The following is an 18,860-nucleotide window of genomic DNA, read 5'->3' on the forward strand; positions in this document are numbered from 1 at the left end:
TGCACTACTTGATTTCAAACGATTTATTAATCATTTTATATTGGCACACATGATTATGAATCTCTATCGTACATGCAAACTAGCCTTCTTGACCTCTCTTTGGGGTGAAACTTCAATGTTTTTAACGTGTTGTCGAGGCCAGGGCCGGTTAGAGTAAGTGTGAGATCCGATCTTACACCTGATAGTTTTAAAGGAAAATTCAATACAATTATTTTCTTCTGTAATTTGATTATTGGATGCCCTAATATATATATACATATCATGAAAAATAAAAATTATAGAAGAAATACATAAGATACATGGTACAATTTTTTGGATAACTGACAAAGAAGAGATAATGGCTAATAAAAGATACATGGGGAAACTGAAATTAATTTCTTCAGCAGCTCTTTCCCCTTAATAAGACTGATTGTCAAGATTTTAGAAAAATGCTGTCATGGATAATCACAGTATGTGAGATCTTGAACTGTAACTGCTTTTACCTGAAGTTGGTGAAGTACTGAGGCCACTTCTCTGTGAAGTAGGAGAAAAACTTAAACCGCTTCTACTTGAACTTGGGTACAAACTAAAAGGTCTCTCACTAGAGCTTGACGAAATGCGAATTTCGGTACTCGCAGAACTTGAACTCTGAGATAAGCTGAAATCTTCGCTACTGTATGTATCGGAACTCGGATATACAGAGAAACTGCTGACGGATATTGAACTACCATATGACTTTGAGTGAGCTGTGACAAAATAAGGAACGAAATAAGGTTTAATCAAGAGCAAATATGCCAATTATTTTCTCCTCGTTTGATATTGTGAATTAAAGCCGAATAGAGTCAATTGTCTCAACGCCCCAATCTCAGTTCCAAGTGATTCATGAGCGGTTTCGAATTTTGGCGTCATTTATCACAAGCTACTACTTAAGGAAAATAAATGAGCAGAAATTAATTACCAAGGAAATCGGCAAAAATGTCATCGTGGTCGATGTTCAATTAACCCGAACATCAAACGTGAATGTAAAAATCACCAGACACTCCTATTCAAATGATTCGAACAAAGCGGAATGTGCAAAATTTGTCTTACAATTTGACTCTCCCCTACAAAACGGTATGAATGAAGACGGCATGAATGAATGGAATCTTTGTGCAATTGATACATCCACTAGAGCCCAGAAATAAACGTTTAAGTAGCCCTCAAATTTCTAAGTTTCCGTGGAGCTGAATTGCTATATATTGAAGGATGGAAATGTGATTAGGAAAACTAGGGTTTTTTTACCAATGAAAATTCACCTCCGTGACGAATGAACGTAAATTGTTCGCATTTCTTAACTGGATGTACTTACGCATATCATAAATCGTCGATTTGGTTGTGCTGCAACGGCAGTAGTATAATGAAGAGCCATAAAAGCTAGATCTAAAGGTGCTCGAGGATGAGAAATGCAGGGACAAAGTACTTCCTTCTTCGGAGGAAAACGCTGAGGTTGCATAACTTTGCAAGTCCTTCGAAGGTGTGTCGCATGAGCAAGGACTTAAGGATGTGGTTTCTGTCGGACTGGGAATCGATGCTAAAAAGATTAAAATCGATAGGAATAAGTTTATTGAGGTCGACATAAATGATTTGAAAACTGAATTGTATACTTTCCTTGCTAAAAGAAGGAAACTTCAATAGTCTCGTAGAGTCCCACGCCTTTCTTGGATTTTCACAAGCATTATCGTATCCAGAATTCAGGATCGAAATGGAAATTGATGGAAAATAGATAAATATTTTTGAAATTTTGACATTTTTAGAGGTACTCTGTCTTGAGAAATGTGCTTCTTTTAAATTCCTTAAATTCCGTCTCTCCATGGGATGATGGCTTTTACGGCTAACGGTTAAAATTTTGGCGATTTACGGCTACTGCGTAATTAGTTTTTAACGGTTAACATTTTCTTACGACTAACGGTTAAAATTTGTCAATTTTTACGCCAAACAGGTTAATATTTTGGCCGCTGTACGGCTATGGGTTAACTCCATTGAGACCCTCCTATAAGAAAACTATCGATTATGTCAAAAGAGTTATGATTTCGTTCACTCAGCGGTCAAAGTGTTTGAGGAAATTTTTTTAAATCTCGTATTGGATAGCTAATGACATTTTTGGAGAAACTAGGGAAAAGATGCTTGCATTACTTTCCGGCCAAAACAATTGAAGCATATCAGTCCTTGTTTCCCATACTATGCCTTCTAGATTTAACTTTACATACTTCAGTGGATAACTAAAAATAAACCAATTATTTTCTGTTGGTTTGATATTGTGTGTTAAAGCAGAATGGAGTCAATTGTCTCAACGCCCCAATTTCGGTTCCAAGTGATTCATGAGCGGTTTCGAATTTTGGCGTCATTTATCACAAGCTACTACTTAAGGAAAATAAATGAGCAGAAATTAATTACCAAGGAAATCGGCAGAAATGTCATCGTAGTCGATGTTCAATTAACCCGAACATCAAACGTGAATGTAAAAATCACCAGACACTCCTATTCAAATGATTCGAACAAAGCGGAATGTGCAAAATTTGTCTTACAATTTGACTCTCCCCTACAAAACGGTATGAATGAAGACGGCATGAATGAATGGAATCTTTGTACAATAGATACATCCACTAGAGCCCAGAAATAAACGTTTAAGTAGCCCTCAAATGCTAAGTTTCCGTGGAGCTGAATTGTTATATATTGAAGGATGGAAATGTCATTAGGAAAACTAGGGTTTTTTTACCAATAAAAATTCACCTCCGTGACGAATGAACGTAAATTGTTTGCATTTCTTAACTGGATGTACTTACGCATCTCATAAATCGTCGATTTGGTTGTGCTGCAACGGCAGTAGTATAATGAAGAGCCATAAAAGCTAGATCTAAAGGTGCTCGAGGATGAGAAATGCAGGGACGAAGTACTTCCTTCTTCGGAGGAAAACGCTGAGGTTGCATAACTTTGCAAGTCCTTCGAAGGTGTGTCGCATGAGCAAGGACTTAAGGATGTGGTTTCTGTCGGACTGGGAATCGATGCTAAAAAGATTAAAATCGATAGGAATAAGTTTATTGAGGTCGACATAAATGATTTGAAAACTGAATTGTATACTTTCCTTGCTAAAAGAAGGAAACTTCAATAGTCTCGTAGAGTCCCACGCCTTTCTTGGATTTTCACAAGCATTATCGTATCCAGAATTCAGGATCGAAATGGAAATTGATGGAAAATAGATAAATATTTTTGAAATTTTGACATTTTTAGAGGTACTCTGTCTTGAGAAATGTGCTTCTTTTAAATTCCTTAAATTCCGTCTCTCCATGGGATGATGGCTTTTACGGCTAACGGTTAAAATTTTGGCGATTTACGGCTACTGCGTAATTAGTTTTTAACGGTTAACATTTTCTTACGACTAACGGTTAAAATTTGTCAATTTTTACGCCAAACAGGTTAATATTTTGGCCGCTGTACGGCTATGGGTTAACTCCATTGAGACCCTCCTATAGGAAAACTATCGATTATGTCAAAAGAGTTATGATTTCGTTCACTCAGCGGTCAAAGTGTTTGAGGAAATTTTTTTAAATCTCGTATTGGATAGCTAATGACATTTTTGGAGAAACTAGGGAAAAGATGCTTGCATTACTTTCCGGCCAAAACAATTGAAGCATATCAGTCCTTGTTTCCCATACTATGCCTTCTAGATTTAACTTTACATACTTCAGTGGATAACTAAAAATAAACCAATTATTTTCTGTTGGTTTGATATTGTGTGTTAAAGCAGAATGGAGTCAATTGTCTCAACGCCCCAATTTCGGTTCCAAGTGATTCATGAGCGGTTTCGAATTTTGGCGTCATTTATCACAAGCTACTACTTAAGGAAAATAAATGAGCAGAAATTAATTACCAAGGAAATCGGCAGAAATGTCATCGTAGTCGATGTTCAATTAACCCGAACATCAAACGTGAATGTAAAAATCACCAGACACTCCTATTCAAATGATTCGAACAAAGCGGAATGTGCAAAATTTGTCTTACAATTTGACTCTCCCCTACAAAACGGTATGAATGAAGACGGCATGAATGAATGGAATCTTTGTACAATAGATACATCCACTAGAGCCCAGAAATAAACGTTTAAGTAACCCTCAAATGCTAAGTTTCCGTGGAGCTGAATTGTTATATATTGAAGGATGGAAATGTCATTAGGAAAACTAGGGTTTTTTTACCAATGAAAATTCACCTCCGTGACGAATGAACGTAAATTGTTTGCATTTCTTAACTGGATGTACTTACGCATCTCATAAATCGTCGATTTGGTTGTGCTGCAACGGCAGTAGTATAATGAAGAGCCATAAAAGCTAGATCTAAAGGTGCTCGAGGATGAGAAATGCAGGGACGAAGTACTTCCTTCTTCGGAGGAAAACGCTGAGGTTGCATAACTTTGCAAGTCCTTCGAAGGTGTGTCGCATGAGCAAGGACTTAAGGATGTGGTTTCTGTCGGACTGGGAATCGATGCTAAAAAGATTAAAATCGATAGGAATAAGTTTATTGAGGTCGACATAAATGATTTGAAAACTGAATTGTATACTTTCCTTGCTAAAAGAAGGAAACTTCAATAGTCTCGTAGAGTCCCACGCCTTTCTTGGATTTTCACAAGCATTATCGTATCCAGAATTCAGGATCGAAATGGAAATTGATGGAAAATAGATAAATATTTTTGAAATTTTGACATTTTTAGAGGTACTCTGTCTTGAGAAATGTGCTACTTTTAAATTTCTTAAATTGTGTCTCGCGACATCGAAATGTCGGCTATAGGAGGGTCTCCATGGGATGATGGCTTTTACAGCTAACGGTTAAAATTTTGGCAATTTTACGGCTACTGCGTAATTAGTTTTTAACGGTAAACTTTTTCCTACGACTAACGGTTAAAATTTGTCAATTTTTGCGCCAAACGGGTTAATTTTTTTGGTTGCTGTATGGCTATGGGTTAACCCCATTGAGACCCTCCTATAAGAAAACTATGTAAAAAGAGTTATGATTTCGTTCACTCAGCGGGCAAAGTGTTTAAGGAAATTTTTTAATCTCGTATTCGACAGCCAATAACATTTTTGGCGAAACTAGGGAACAGATGCTTGCATTACTTTCCGGCCAAAACAATTGAAGCATATCAGTCCTTGTTTCCCATACTAAGCCTTCTAAATTTAACTTTATCTACTTCAGTGGATAACTGATGAGCGAAAAACTACACATGTTTTTGAAGACTTTGGCTAACTTTTTGCTTGTTGGTGTGTGCAACGTATAATTTTTTTTTTATTTGAGTATGGAATTATTTTATTACAGTTTTCGCGTGATAAAGATAACCTCTAATTAATTAATTAGCATTCTCATGATGAACTAAACGAGTAGCATCGCTTTTGTTTTGCAACAGTTCAAGGGCTTAGTGTTCTACACCTGTAAATTCCTCTGCTGTTTCATGCTGGTAAAATTAATTTCGGCCCATTTAATTTGGTCAGGCATTTCTTTAGAAGTAATTAAGTTTTGATGTCATTCAATTGCATGTTTCGACCAATTGAAGATTAATTAAGTGCTTCGATCCGTAGTCTAACCGACCGGACCAGCATAACTTACATAATGTTGCTGCCACTTAGATTGGTGTAGGAAATAGGAATTTGGATGAAATAATTAGAATCGCTTTTGTTTTACAACAGTTCGTGGGCTTAGTGTTCTACACCTGTAAATTCCTCTGCTGTTTCATGCTGGTAAAATTAATTTCGGCCGATTTAATTTAGTCAGGCATTTCTTTAGAAGTAATTAAGTTTTGATGTCATTCAATTGCATGTTTTGACGATTAATTAAGTGCTTCGATCCGTAATTTACCCGACTGGACTAGCATAACTTGCATAATGTTACTGCCACTTAGATTGGTGTAGGAAATAGGAATTTGGATGAAATAATTTACTGCCACTTAGATTGGTGTAGGTAACATGGGAATTTGGTATATTTACTGGTGACATATCACTCCCCCTGTGTAAACATTAAAAAAATGCATTGATTAAACATGGAGTATTTGGATAGCTCCATCTTATTTACTCTGCATAAACATGTGGGTCTTTCTTAATGAAAAGATCAGCGATTTCTGTCTACTAGCATCCTTGCGTTACTTCAGAACGCATATTGAAAAATAATGATACATAAATTCCTGATAGAAGTAAATCATGATCTTGCCTCATAGTAATTTATGTTGCCTCGACACCTGATAAACATTTGTATGCTTCAATTATGAATCTGTCAACTCTGAAGACATTAGTCTTTGTAAGTGATATAAAAATCTTTATCCTTACGGGCATAATGATTCTATGACACTAAGTAATCCTAACAACAAACTGTTTTAAAAATTGAAGGCTATTTAGCGTGTAGAAACCAATGGTGGAAAACAATTAATTCGAGTGACTCAAACGACTCGCACACAAGCACAAAAGTTCAGATCAGAATTGAAACACATAGCTAGGACAAGTTACAATGTTATCTTTCGGGAGATATTGTATATGAGCATAGCTGGAAATGCTAAAAATCTAAGCATGGCACGTGTCATAACCTCCTTCTACGTCTGGGTTGGCAGCTTAGAAATATTTCTTAACAACAGATTCTAACTTTAGAGTACAACACATTGATTGCTTTCCGTCAATGAAACTTAGCTGCACTATTTGTTGTTTCTAAAATGTTCCTTACTGCAGATACAATTTGGGGACGACTATACAAATTCTAGAGCCTTTTTTTACCTAACCATGGAGGGCAGCAGGAAACTGAGTAGGACTGCATAAAAAATCATGAACAACGCGTAGACTCGACAACATTTTTTTTCTTCTTTCTGTTTGCAGCAACGTTCATCTGGAGCCTTCTTCGGTAAATCGTTGCTGAGGCCAGATTATGATAAGACTCTTTGCAATCACAAAAAGAAGAGATATATTTTAACTCACCTTTGCAGGTGGTAAGGATGACGTTTAACAAGAACCAAAGCACCCACATAATCCTGCTTCCCGACATCGTTGATTTGTCATTTGTTATTAATAATATACCGTTACACTCTTGTGTATGGTTGTCTACTGCTGATCAACAATAGATGCAGTTTATTCGGCTTTGCCAAAGTTTTAAAATTGTAGTCAATATCCCAAGCTCAAATGATCTTTGCCAAGTTGAACGGATAACCCTCAAAGCTACTGAATTTGCTTAATGTTTGATTAATGGTGCACTTTTCAGCTTTGACGACTTTGACTTTCACTCTAATGAACTTAATGATCAATCAATTTGATCTTGGACAAATCAATGTGTTAAGTAAACATCGTTACTTTGGTAACTTTTGCATTCTTGTCATGGCGTTTAAGTTCCGTCAGTAATTAATTCATAATAGACTTTGGTAATGATTCTACACCGCTTAGGCATTTCGATTTAGGGACGAAATTTAGAAAAAAAGCTTTTAAATCTTCGACTGTTTTTATTGCTACGTTTGTTTTTCGACTTTAATGAAATGGAAAGTTCATCTTCACAGCTTGATAGTTGACTTGGAAGATAACCGCTTTCAATGTATATGGCTCGATCAATCTGTGTGGGCGTAGAAATCGGACAATTAGTTTCGTATTTCTTTCTATCAGATTCATATGTAGCTGTGTTTGCCTTTATCTCGTGTCAATTGCGAAGCGTTTCAGTACAGGTGATGTTATGAAGAAACATGTTCGCCATTTTGAAATTATCTATCCTGGGGGTTTTAAATTCTCGAATGACTCCCTACTGTTTGTACAAATCTTAACGTAAGCGTTGAGTAACACCCAAATTCTTCGACTGTAAACTTGTGATATCATTCTATGTTTTGCAAACACAATTAAGGGCCAGCTCAGTACGTTGCGCACAATTTATTTATTGAAAAAAAGTTCGTAAATTTCACTGGCTCTATATAAAAAGCATATCTGCTACCTACTTGAAGGGCTAACCCTTACTGTATATTCCGGCTCAGCGTATAAATTCAGTTCTTACGACAGAGCGAAACAGATCGACGGAAAAATTCACTAATTGGTTTTTGTAAAGGTAATAAGATGATGTCGAGTGCAATTTGGTGTTAAAAAATAAAAGTAAAATTTTCAAAGACAACAAAACTGCACGAGTAGTTTTTAAAATAAATTAACAAGTGCTTATTTACACCAAATTACACGAGAAATCATGTTATCACCTGTTTGCATGAAAAAAAGCATCACAGAAGATCTTGACAGACAGTAATTACAGTACATGACGCTACTTTCTATTTATTTGAAATTTCCTATGGCTCTCTTTCCGCAGCGAACAGAGCACACGCTTTCATTTAACACATTTTTAGACATAAAATAGCAAAAAAATTTAATCAGGTCTAGCTGTCTTTAGAGGGCATTTTCTAATCTCTTTGAAAATATTTTTAAGGGATTTCTGAGAATCACTTTAATTTTACATTGAATTATACAACTTTGAACTAGCTTTAGCTTAAACAATGTCCTATCAAAATTAAAATTTCGGGAGATATTGAAGATAAGCCTGGCTCAAAATGCTAAAAATCTATACATGGCACATGCCATAACCTTCGTTCTGCGTCTAGTTTGGCAGCTTAGAAATATTTCTCAACAACAAATTCCAAATTAAGAATACAGCACATTAATTGTTTTCCGACAATGACACTTTGTTGCACTATTTGTTGTTTCTGAAATGTTCCTTATTACAGACACGATTTGGGGACGACTGTACAAATTTCAGGGTCTTTTAATACTTAACCTTGGAGGACAGTAGGAAACTGAGCAAGACTTCATAAAAAAAATCATTAACAACGCGTAGACACGAAATTCTTTTCCACTTTCTGTTCGCAGCAACCTTCATCTGGAACTTTCTTCGGTAAATCGTTGCTGAGTCGAGATTATGATAAGATACTTTGCAAATCACAAAGGAAAGAAATATACGATTTGGAGACGATTATACAAATTCTTTTTATACCTAACCTTAAAGGGCAGCAGGAGATTGAGTGGGACTGCATGAAAAATGAATGAATAACGCCTAAACGCGACGACATTATTTTCCGCTGTCTTTTCTGCAGCAACGGTCGTCTGGAGACTTCCTTCGGTAAATCGTTGCTAAGGCGAGATTTTGATAAGATGCTTTGCAAATCAGAAAGAGGAGAAATATCACTCACCTTTTGAGGTGATGAGGATGACGTTTAACAGGAACCAAAAAACTCACATAATCCTGCCATGGTTGAGTTGTGTTTGTAATTAATGATATACCGTCATCACTCTTGCAGATGGTCGATGTCTACTGCCTATCAAAAATAGATGCATTTTATTCAGTTTTGGCTTTTCAAAAGCCAAAGTTTTAAGAATGTAATCAATATTCCAAGCTCAAATGATTTTGCTAACTAGTTGAACGGATAACCTTGAAAGCTACTGAATTTGCTTGATATTTGATTATTGGCGCATCTTTCAGCTTTCCAAGAAAACGAGTTCAGTTGACATTTACTCTAATGAAATCGTGGCCTAGGTTAAAAGTGGACTGGACCACTGGACCCTTGGACTATTGAACCATTTTTTGGACCTTTTTTTGAGACCAATTGTTGGACCCTTTTTTCCCCAGCATTTTATCGGGGGAAGATAGACCATTAGTACTTAGGGAGGGGTGAAAGGGAAACTGTTGTTATTGTGGTAGGGCTGGAAGACGAACCATTACTACTTAGGGAGGGGTGGGATGCAGTCTATCAGTACTCAGGGAGGGGTGGAAGGTAAACTGTTGTTACTGGACTGGGGAGGACTGGAAGATAAACTATTAGTACGTAGGGAGGGGTGGGAGGTGGTTGTATTAGTTAATGCTACTCTAAACCTATTACTTGGAGCGTTCAACTGCCCTGTATTTTTGTCACGGCGTTTTCACAGACAAGTTTACTTTTATTTTTAATTTTCCACGAATAAGGACTCCCCGTGTGAGCCCATTGACCAATCAAGATCAGTACCTAGTTAATTTCTGACTTTACTTGTTCATATTTCGGAAGAAAAATGGCATAGAGGTGCAAGGATTCTTGCGATAGTTCGAGTGCAGATTCGTGTGAAGATTTTGAAAGTACTTCGGGAAACAGCAGTTCCGGGGAAAGTACTAATGATGACCCTGACTCTAGACTGTTCAATGATCAAAGCGACAATAGGCGCCGTGAATTCTGCTAAATGCGACACTCTCCACTATCGACCGCACCTTACAAAAATAACCACGATTTTGAGCGGTTTTTCGACTGGCTACTTTCATGTCAAAATTTTTTCGTTGGGTCGTAGCGTTTCTCTAATTTTTTTTGTCATGCGAATGCCAAACTGGCACCTAAACACTGGCGTGCCTCACATCTCTCGTTCTCGTGCTATCATGCCGACGAATTTCCGCTTACCTTTTTCATGCGATACTTGATGCGAGGAGATTTCAAAAGTGGCGGTTGCTTGCAGTAATATAACAGAGAACTGCTGTCTTAACCACAGGCGGCCCAAGGTCCAGCTGTAAGATGATCATCTTGCGAAATAAGAGTCATGGCGTAATTATAAGAGTTTGTATGGGAATATTTAAGACCGCTCTTAGGAATGAAAAATACAGTTAAATTCTCAATATAAATATCACACTTTACTTCCGCAGTGCATCGCTTACTATCTGACCGCTTACTATGTCGAAAAGAACCCATTTTGGCGAGTTATCCATTTCTAGGTTAACTGCGTGCATAAGAGAAGCACAAGGCTGCACACGCTCGATAAAACTAGACAAATTCGACGTCGAGGAACTAAAGCGCGCGCGCGTCGAAGTGTACGGAGTCTTCCTTGACCATAGCTTTGGTTTAAAGGGTTGCTAAATGATAGATCGCTTGATGGCTGGTGGAAAGAAAACTTTTAGGTTTCCAGAGCTACTTTTGAATATATCTGTTGATTAGTTGGGCCGGCGTTATGTCGACAAGATACCGCCATGAGAGCCGCTGTTCCAGTGGAGAAAAGAGTGAGCACAAGCTTGCGGCGACTAGCTACAAGGGACTAGCTACAGGGGTTATCGTACATGTGCGCTCATGATGGGAGTTTCAAAATCGACAGAAATAAAATGTTGCCATGAATTTGTTCATGGACTAAATTCTCTCCAGAATTTTCCAATCACACGACAAGATGCTACGCAAAAAATTTGGGGATTTTCGTAGATCAGCAAGATGCCGAGTGTAGTGATAACAGTTGACGGAACTCCTACTCCAATCAAGGCGCCAAAAAATAATCATGAGGACTATTTTAACCAAAAGCACTTCTACAGCTACGTGATAATGCCTGTTATTGGCGCGAATGAAAGCTGCGAAGAAACTCTGCGGTTGCGTGTTGCTGTCGAACGGAGTATAGTGATTGGCTCTTGTACCTTGGGCATCAAAACACACACAAACAACTGCAACAGAACAACAACAACAGCAAAAAAAAAACTTACCACTTTTAATATCATGGACTTTTCGTGTGATCTTTTAGACGTATCCATGGATATTTAACACGGGAAATTTACATCGTTACGCCGGTCACTCTGCTTAATACAGTTTCCCGTGGTAAAAAAAGGAAAAATTGGATAATTGGCTTTTGTAAAGGTAATAAGATGATGTCGAGTGTAATTTGGTGTGAAAAAAACAAAAGTAAGTTTTTCAAAGACAACAAAATTGCACGAGCCCTTAAGGCGAGTACAATATACAGTCTGGAAAAAAACTTACAAGTGCTTATTTACACCAAATTACACGAGAAATCAGGTTATCACTTGTTAATAATTTACATGAAAAAAGCATCACAGAAGTTCTTGACAGAACGTAATGTCAGTACATCACGCTACTTTTGATTTATTTGAAATTGTCATATTGCTCTCTTTCCGCAGCGAATGAGGCACACGCTTTCATTTAACAGATTTCTTCGAGATAATATAGCAAAAAGATTTAATCAGGATATTTACACGAGATACGATGATTTCCGATCCAAGAGATGTTTAAGGGTACAATACCTTCGATACAAGCTTCAAGTATGTTTAGTCTTGGCATATCGACAAGCAAAAACGTTGTGTACAGCTTGTTCAAGTGTTTTGTTTGTCTGGAACCGAGCAAAGCAAGTGATCAAGGTCAGCTTTTGTTTGGGTATCCTGAAATCATTTTCTCACCCCGAATGCTCGAGTTACGAACTACAAATTTAACGATACGAGCATTCAGTTCAAATCAGAGAACTTGAAGCTTATCCTGAAGCGTTGTGTACATTTACAAATGTTTTGCTCAATCAATATCAATATCATGGCGACTCTAAACAACTTCAAAGGTCAGCTCTTGTAACCAAAAGTCCTTTTAGCACATTGAAATTTCGACGCAAAATTTCCAAGGCACCCTGAAATTTTGAAGGTAACCAGCTGTTCTTCCTTCTGTGATAGTATCATCCTTTTTCTCACATGACGCTTTTAATTTCATTTCGGCTGCATGCAAAGTCACCATTCAGTTATACTACGAGGTTTCAAAATGTGTGAGAATGTTTTCCGTTCAAACCAGCTTGGGATAGACTTCTTGGAGCTCAAAGTATACAATTAACATGTAAAGAAATACCCCATTCGAAAAAAAATTTGCCTGTAAATTTAGCTCTTTCAAGCGACAAAATTAGCTTTGGAGAGAACGATTATTCAATCCTAGATGCATGCGATACAAATTATGGCTGGAAAAAGGAAACTGAGCTTGCTCTTTCGGCGACGTTTACACTCCTTTCTGAACGGTAAAATTAATTTTGAATTTGTTAATATGCCCTAAACGTATTTTCCAGCAGGACATTTTGTTTTAAAATCGTACGATTCTAGTAAACAATGATTGAAGTAAATTTATTTCGCGGGTCTTGTACATGCATGAAATTCGTTGGTTTTTTCGCCTCTACACAGCATATTCAGCATTTCTTTACATAACGCTCTTTTCTCAAACTTTCTCTTGGTCGTTTTTTGGCTTGTTTTTTTACCCACGATTTTCGGGTACTACGCGATTACCTGATAAACGCGACACAATTGTATTGAAACCAAGAGAATATCGGTTGATATTCTCTTAATTGAAACTTTTCTATAAAAGAATAATAGAATGTAAAAAAAATTGGGTTTATGTTTTTACAACAAGCAGCACCATTTTTAACAACTGATTCATGCTTAGCGCGCGTGTATCGAAGAATGAATACACTTGGGAAGTTTGGAGAGCACTCAGAAAGCTAAATTTGCTCTCGGTTTCGCCTCGAACAACTCTTACGCTTCTCTTTTGCTCTCCAAACTTCCCGCGTGTATCCGAACCTCGATACACACGCGCTAAGCATGAATCAGTTGTTAAAAATGGTGCTGCTTGTTGTACCCTAGTTCTTCTTCACTTCTTAGAAACCCAAAGTTTTGTCGCTCCGCCGCCCTGCTTTCACTGGCCATAACGAAAAAGCATCTCAAGGCGAGCATATCTTTCAAAACAAAATTTGCAGGACATTGATGGCCAGAAATTGGACTGGTATGTCCTTGCGTAGGTGGAAAAAGTTGAGGAGCACGAACTCTACAACTCTTTCCAAAATTAATTAAATTTACCTCTTCCGTTTCACGTCCTGTATCAGTTAGTGAGAATGTGGCCTGCTTAGATTTACTAAAACTATACTAATCACTTTACTCCACTTTTTAACAGTATCATTTGAATCAAGTGTTGGATGGAAACTGAGTAACGTTATAAGCTGTAATATTTATTATTCAAAAGATACGGAGAGACGGTTGTCGAGGTTTGCTCAGACCTAAGGTAAATAAATGAACTGTTTTTAAGAGAAAATTTTTCATGTGTAGACGACAATGTTGAATGGCCGAAAATTGACGTACTTTAAAAAAGAAGCAAATGCATGACACGAGGTTGATCACATGCAGCACTTTTTCAAACGGATGAGTCATTCACGCAGAATTAAGATTAACTTAACTTCAATGACGCCCCTCTCAATTTAACGAGGTTTTTCTGAGAGAAATTACTGGAGATATTTAGGACGTACTAAGTATTTTAATAAAGCCAGAATTATTTAAACCTAATGTTTATTGACTTAAAATGTAGCACATTGGAAATGCAAGTTAGCAAGTACTTGAATCGTACGGAAAAATAAGTTTTTCAGTTCTCTGTTTATAATTTTCATACAGTAAAAACCAGTTTAACAAACCATGTTTTGCTGGTGTTAATAGGGTATTATCAATATCAAATGTCAAGATAAATTTAATTCAATAACACTAACACCAGCTGTATAGAGAGAGTAGCAAACCTGTCTGCGTTCACATACAAATCTTATTACTTTTATGAGTGTTTTTATCCTTTTGGTATATCACACAGACTGTTTTAATTACATTGAGTATTGACCATTAGACATAACTGAAGTTTAAATGAAACATTTGTCACTTAGAGAATTCTGGCTGTTTTAACGTCTTTCAGTTTGGACCAAATGAATTTGAAAACACGCAGAATACGACAGCTTACATAGCTCTAAGTAGAAAACTGATACAAATGAGGTTAACTCGTTTCTAAAAAGGAGGAAAAAATCTAACGAGCTGTGTCATTAACACACTGTAACATAGCCCTCTATTTACTCGCAATGTTATACACTCTTAACGGTCGTCGGCGCAAAATAGATTAACCGACAAAACAGGATCGCGTTTTGAACAACCAATTATGCTGAGTGGGAACCACTCTCAAAACTGTTTTCCTTCTTCAGTCCTGACTGTTGTGCAGCAATACCCTCCTGAGACGGGTCTGTTATAGGTTTCACATCACGTTTTCTTTTCCTCATGCTAAAATAAAATATTTTAAATGTTAACATACTGAAGGTGAGATGTAACTCCTTTATTCTTTCACGTATGCACTTCTAGGAAGGATTATACAAACAATTTTTTAACTTAATTTTTTTTGTCAATAGGTATGTTAAAGTGTTTTCAGCACGTCGCTGAGTTCCTCGTAAGTCAGTGTTGGAAATCAGAAAGGGGAACTTAGATCTTTTTCCTCCTAAGCTCGTGTTAAACGTTCATCAACTTTTTTTTTTTGTGATAAGATTTTTATTCTTAATGTAAAGTGTTAAGGGAAAAATCAAACCCTTCTAGCTCAATAGCGTATTATGAGGTATAGCCTTTAGACAAGAGATTCTCCACAAAATCTCATAGTCACCCTAGAAGCCACACTAAGATTCTGCCTCGGGCATTATCCTTTGATCATATTCAAGCCGCGTGATGGGTTAAAGAACCTGTCTTTGCAACTTAGAGGAAGTGATTTCAAATTTATAGAAATTATATCTTACCAGAATATTAGCAAACCAATCAGGATGATAACCACCACACCAATAACTACACCAATAACAATCCATTTCCAATCATCGTCTGCTGGCTCAGCTGGTCCCGCTGTTGGCGACTCAGTAGTTGTGCTGGGTTTGAATAAAGTCTCTATATCAGTGATGTTGGCTCCAATGGCTTTCTCGATGTCACTCTTGTGAGTTATTATAATGAAAACCAAGGTGTCACGATGAAGAACTGAGTTATTTCCGATGAAACCACCAGCAGGCTGCTTTACGTAAAATGCTACCTGGAGAGAGTCTGATGAGTTCTTGGGGTAACCAGGCAAAAGATGAACTTCGTCAGCCGTGTAAATGTCGTAAAGAGAACGTCTGGAAAGAGAAAACAGCAAACGAATAAGATTGAAATACCAGCAACAATAAAAAAAAATTAAACCTTAGACACACGTAACACTTACCTATTCCGTCGTGAATTTTTAAGTCCACATTTTGTCCTGTTCTTACTGCAGAAATCTGATGCGACTCTCGCCAAAACCTCTTTAAAAGACTTGTCTCTGTTAAAATCCCATTCAGCCTGCCAAAGCAAACGTGGATAGTAATGATAATGTTTTGTTCAGAAAGAGCCCTATAAATGAAAACAAACTAATCCTTTCTTAACTCTAATCAATAGCACTGAGAACTTTGTGCTGGTGTCATTTGGAAGAGTTTTGTTCGAGTAACTGCCTATTTGCAACTTGAACCTTTTAGCGATGAGAATAAACTGTCGCACTGCTTGGTCCCCGTCAACTCTCATAAGAAACTACACAACTACACCCAAGCACGGATGCCCATTTCTATTTCGACCATTTGAGACCTTTCAGCAGAGTGCTTTGAATTAACAAACAGAGAAGCCTTGACTATGCTCTGTTCATTAGTAAAGCACGCAGGAAGCAGCTAGAGCACGAAAGAAATGTGGGGAGAAACACAAGACTTAGTCTCGATTCTTGAGTCCTCTAGCCGCTTCTTAACTGCTTTAAACAGAACAAATCACAGTCAAGGCTCCTTAATTTGTTTTATAATTAAGAATCCGTCAAATTCCTCACGCATTACTTTCAATTTTCAATACAAACTTCATTTCCTAATAAGATACATAAAAAAAATTACTCATCTCTGATTGGTTAAGATAAATGCAGTTTTCAGGTAATTCAGTGCAGAAGAGGGTTAATTCAGTGCAAAGAAGTAACAAACCAGACATTCTGATTAGTCGATAATCAAAGCAACTCACAGATAGCCAATCAAATGCGGCCGTGGATGTCGCAACATTTGGATACGCTGAAAATTTTCGAGCGAAACCATGGCCGGCGTTTTAAGTAGGTTTTTTTTCGCCACCACAACAACAATACAGCAGCTGGACAACAGCTTTAACATTGAAAACACTGTAAAAAGCACTCTTTTTTGGTTGTCAGTTTGGAAAAAGTGGTGTTTAGAGAGGGGAATTGCCAAGGAAATCAAGAATTACGAGCGGATCCACCTTAGCACTTGCTCGAGTGATCCTACGCCGAAATTAAAAACAAACATGGTTAAACCTCGGAAACGACGATTCCATTTCATTAAAAGGGGTTCGAACACAGACTGAACAATTCCTTGAACTGTTTGGCCGGACTTTGAACTTTTTTGCGCCTTAAAGACGTGAAAATATCATTGTATACTTGTGTTTTGATCGTACGCAATTGTTTTGACCGAACGAAAGGTTGGAATAAATAGAGAATAATAGATGGCGCGCGTAGATATGGAATTTCTCTTCAAGTGTTTAACTCGATAGCTCACGAGTGAGATGTCGAGTTGAACATGTCGATGTTTTTTTCACATTACAGTAAGAAAACAAACTACTGAGGGCGTGTGTTTATAAATGGACGACAGCCGAATCCACAGGAACATGAAGATTGCTCGTGATGCCAGCGCCGTAAAACTCGGCTGCTCTGACTGATGTGGCCTTCCAATCAACGCATCTTAAAGGATATCAGAGCGAGCTCTTTGAGGTGTTCACTCAAATTCTTCGGCCGCCCTTCGAGTTCTTCACTTCCTTGTTTGCCATCACAACCTATGGCAGCACGCGTTATAACTGAACTTCATTATAAAGTGTGATTTACACACATCTTGTGTATTGTGTTTTCCTTGCGACTTCTTGATTATGATATCGTTGTCGAACAAGTAGAGTTACCTACCCTACTTGGAATTGAAAACTGAACAGCCTGTTCCTTTTCGTATTCTGATGCGTTTTTTGGTTTAGGTGGTGGTTGTTTAGGGGCTGGCTGACCATTCTCCAAACCTAGATGGTTACAAAAAATTGTACGATAAATTGAATAAATGGGCAAATTCAGGTAATTTGTGTCCTAATTTAAGCTGATCTAGCCTCTTAAACTACATATCTCGATTCTTACAAGTAAAAGAGTTGCGTGCTTTCTTCGTGTCGTGTAATTCTAGTTCATGTACGATTTGTATAAACGCATCATGTGACTGCACATACCAGAGCCAGAACTGAGTAGGTGTCACTCCCCAGTTCTCAATACTTGAGTCCAATGCGATAAAATCTAAGAGAGTTCATTCAAATAGAGAGAGGATAGCCAAATATAGGTTCTTGTTTATACATTATGCAGTCCTTCCAAAATCCGGTGGTCAGATATGTATTGCGTCAACATCTTTCTCTTAGAGAGATGAAAGTGTGTCTCTTTCTAAATAGCAATTGGTTACCTTGGCATTTTCCATCAATGAAGTACAAGTCTTGTTCACATTCACACTTGTAAGAGCCCCGAGTGTTGACGCACTTGTGGAAATCATCCGTGCAACTGTACAAGTCATCATTCAGACATTCATTGATATCTTGGTAAAAAAATCGTGATGAAATTATTAGCAATTCAAATAAAGGACCCATTTATGTGTGATCGTAATTGAGTAAAGCGGAAAACACGAGTAAGAGATAACCTTAATGAACTGGTGAGCCTTAAAGCGGGTATAGTAGGAATAATTCAATCCGCCTTTCGCTCCTACGAGTGACCGAAGATGAATTTCTCTTCACAGTTTCAATAAATTTTCGAGCAGAAAGCTAATGGAAAGAAAGAAAAATAGCAATTGAGGGATATCTTTTGATTTAACAACAAATTCAAAGAACAAAAATAACAAGAAATGTATAGCAGTTGCTGTAAAGGATCGATATTTGATCAAGGAAAGTTTAAGGTATAAATGATACGAAGCAGAGACGAGGAACCTTCTGGCAGAAGTGGTGACTGCGAATCATGTTCAATCTGATATGGGTAAGTCGCAGAATGCGAACAATTACCTTCACACTCATAGCCGTCTTTCTTCAACTCATAACCTTCCGTACACGAACAGTTATAACTTCCTTCGGTATTTATACAAGTCTGACTGCAACGATGGAGCTCTTTAGCTGGATCACATTCATTGATGTCTATACAGAGATAGAAGAAAATAATAACTTAGCAATAGGAAACAAATGTATTTGTTGGAAGTGCTTACATTTTCTAATGACAGAAATGAGCTACAGCGCCT

The 18,860-nt window shown here is 37.4% G+C and overlaps 2 protein-coding genes across 3 annotated transcripts in view; both read right to left on the reverse strand.

The window, feature by feature from the left end:
- LOC131777343 (platelet binding protein GspB-like) overlaps window positions 1–7,213 on the reverse strand; it is a 58,945-nt gene extending 51,732 nt beyond the window's left edge. The window contains exons 1-5 of the mRNA XM_066164215.1: window positions 6,960–7,213; window positions 4,276–4,497; window positions 2,802–3,023; window positions 1,328–1,549; window positions 483–725 (exon numbers count right to left, since the gene is read on the reverse strand). Coding sequence (XP_066020312.1) covers window positions 483–725; window positions 1,328–1,549; window positions 2,802–3,023; window positions 4,276–4,497; window positions 6,960–7,026 — 976 coding nt within the window. The 5' untranslated portion in view covers window positions 7,027–7,213. The remainder of the gene's footprint in view (window positions 1–482; window positions 726–1,327; window positions 1,550–2,801; window positions 3,024–4,275; window positions 4,498–6,959) is intronic.
- The window catches only part of LOC131777315 (mucin-like protein), a 64,341-nt gene that overhangs the window by 20,136 nt on the left and 25,345 nt on the right, over window positions 1–18,860 (reverse strand). Inside the window, exons 33-38 of one of the 2 annotated variants that reach the window (XM_066164213.1) lie at window positions 18,631–18,759; window positions 18,045–18,173; window positions 17,519–17,622; window positions 15,773–15,888; window positions 15,324–15,686; window positions 14,079–14,823 (exon numbers count right to left, since the gene is read on the reverse strand). In XM_066164213.1, the coding sequence (XP_066020310.1) occupies window positions 14,703–14,823; window positions 15,324–15,686; window positions 15,773–15,888; window positions 17,519–17,622; window positions 18,045–18,173; window positions 18,631–18,759 (962 nt within the window). In that variant the 3' untranslated portion in view covers window positions 14,079–14,702. Of the gene's footprint in view, window positions 1–14,078; window positions 14,824–15,323; window positions 15,687–15,772; window positions 15,889–17,518; window positions 17,623–18,044; window positions 18,174–18,630; window positions 18,760–18,860 lie in introns of those variants that run through there. The other variant, XM_066164214.1, reaches the window with a different exon arrangement.

Source organism: Pocillopora verrucosa, chromosome 3, assembly GCF_036669915.1.
Source record: "Pocillopora verrucosa isolate sample1 chromosome 3, ASM3666991v2, whole genome shotgun sequence".
Classification (NCBI taxonomy): Eukaryota; Metazoa; Cnidaria; class Anthozoa; order Scleractinia; family Pocilloporidae; genus Pocillopora; species Pocillopora verrucosa.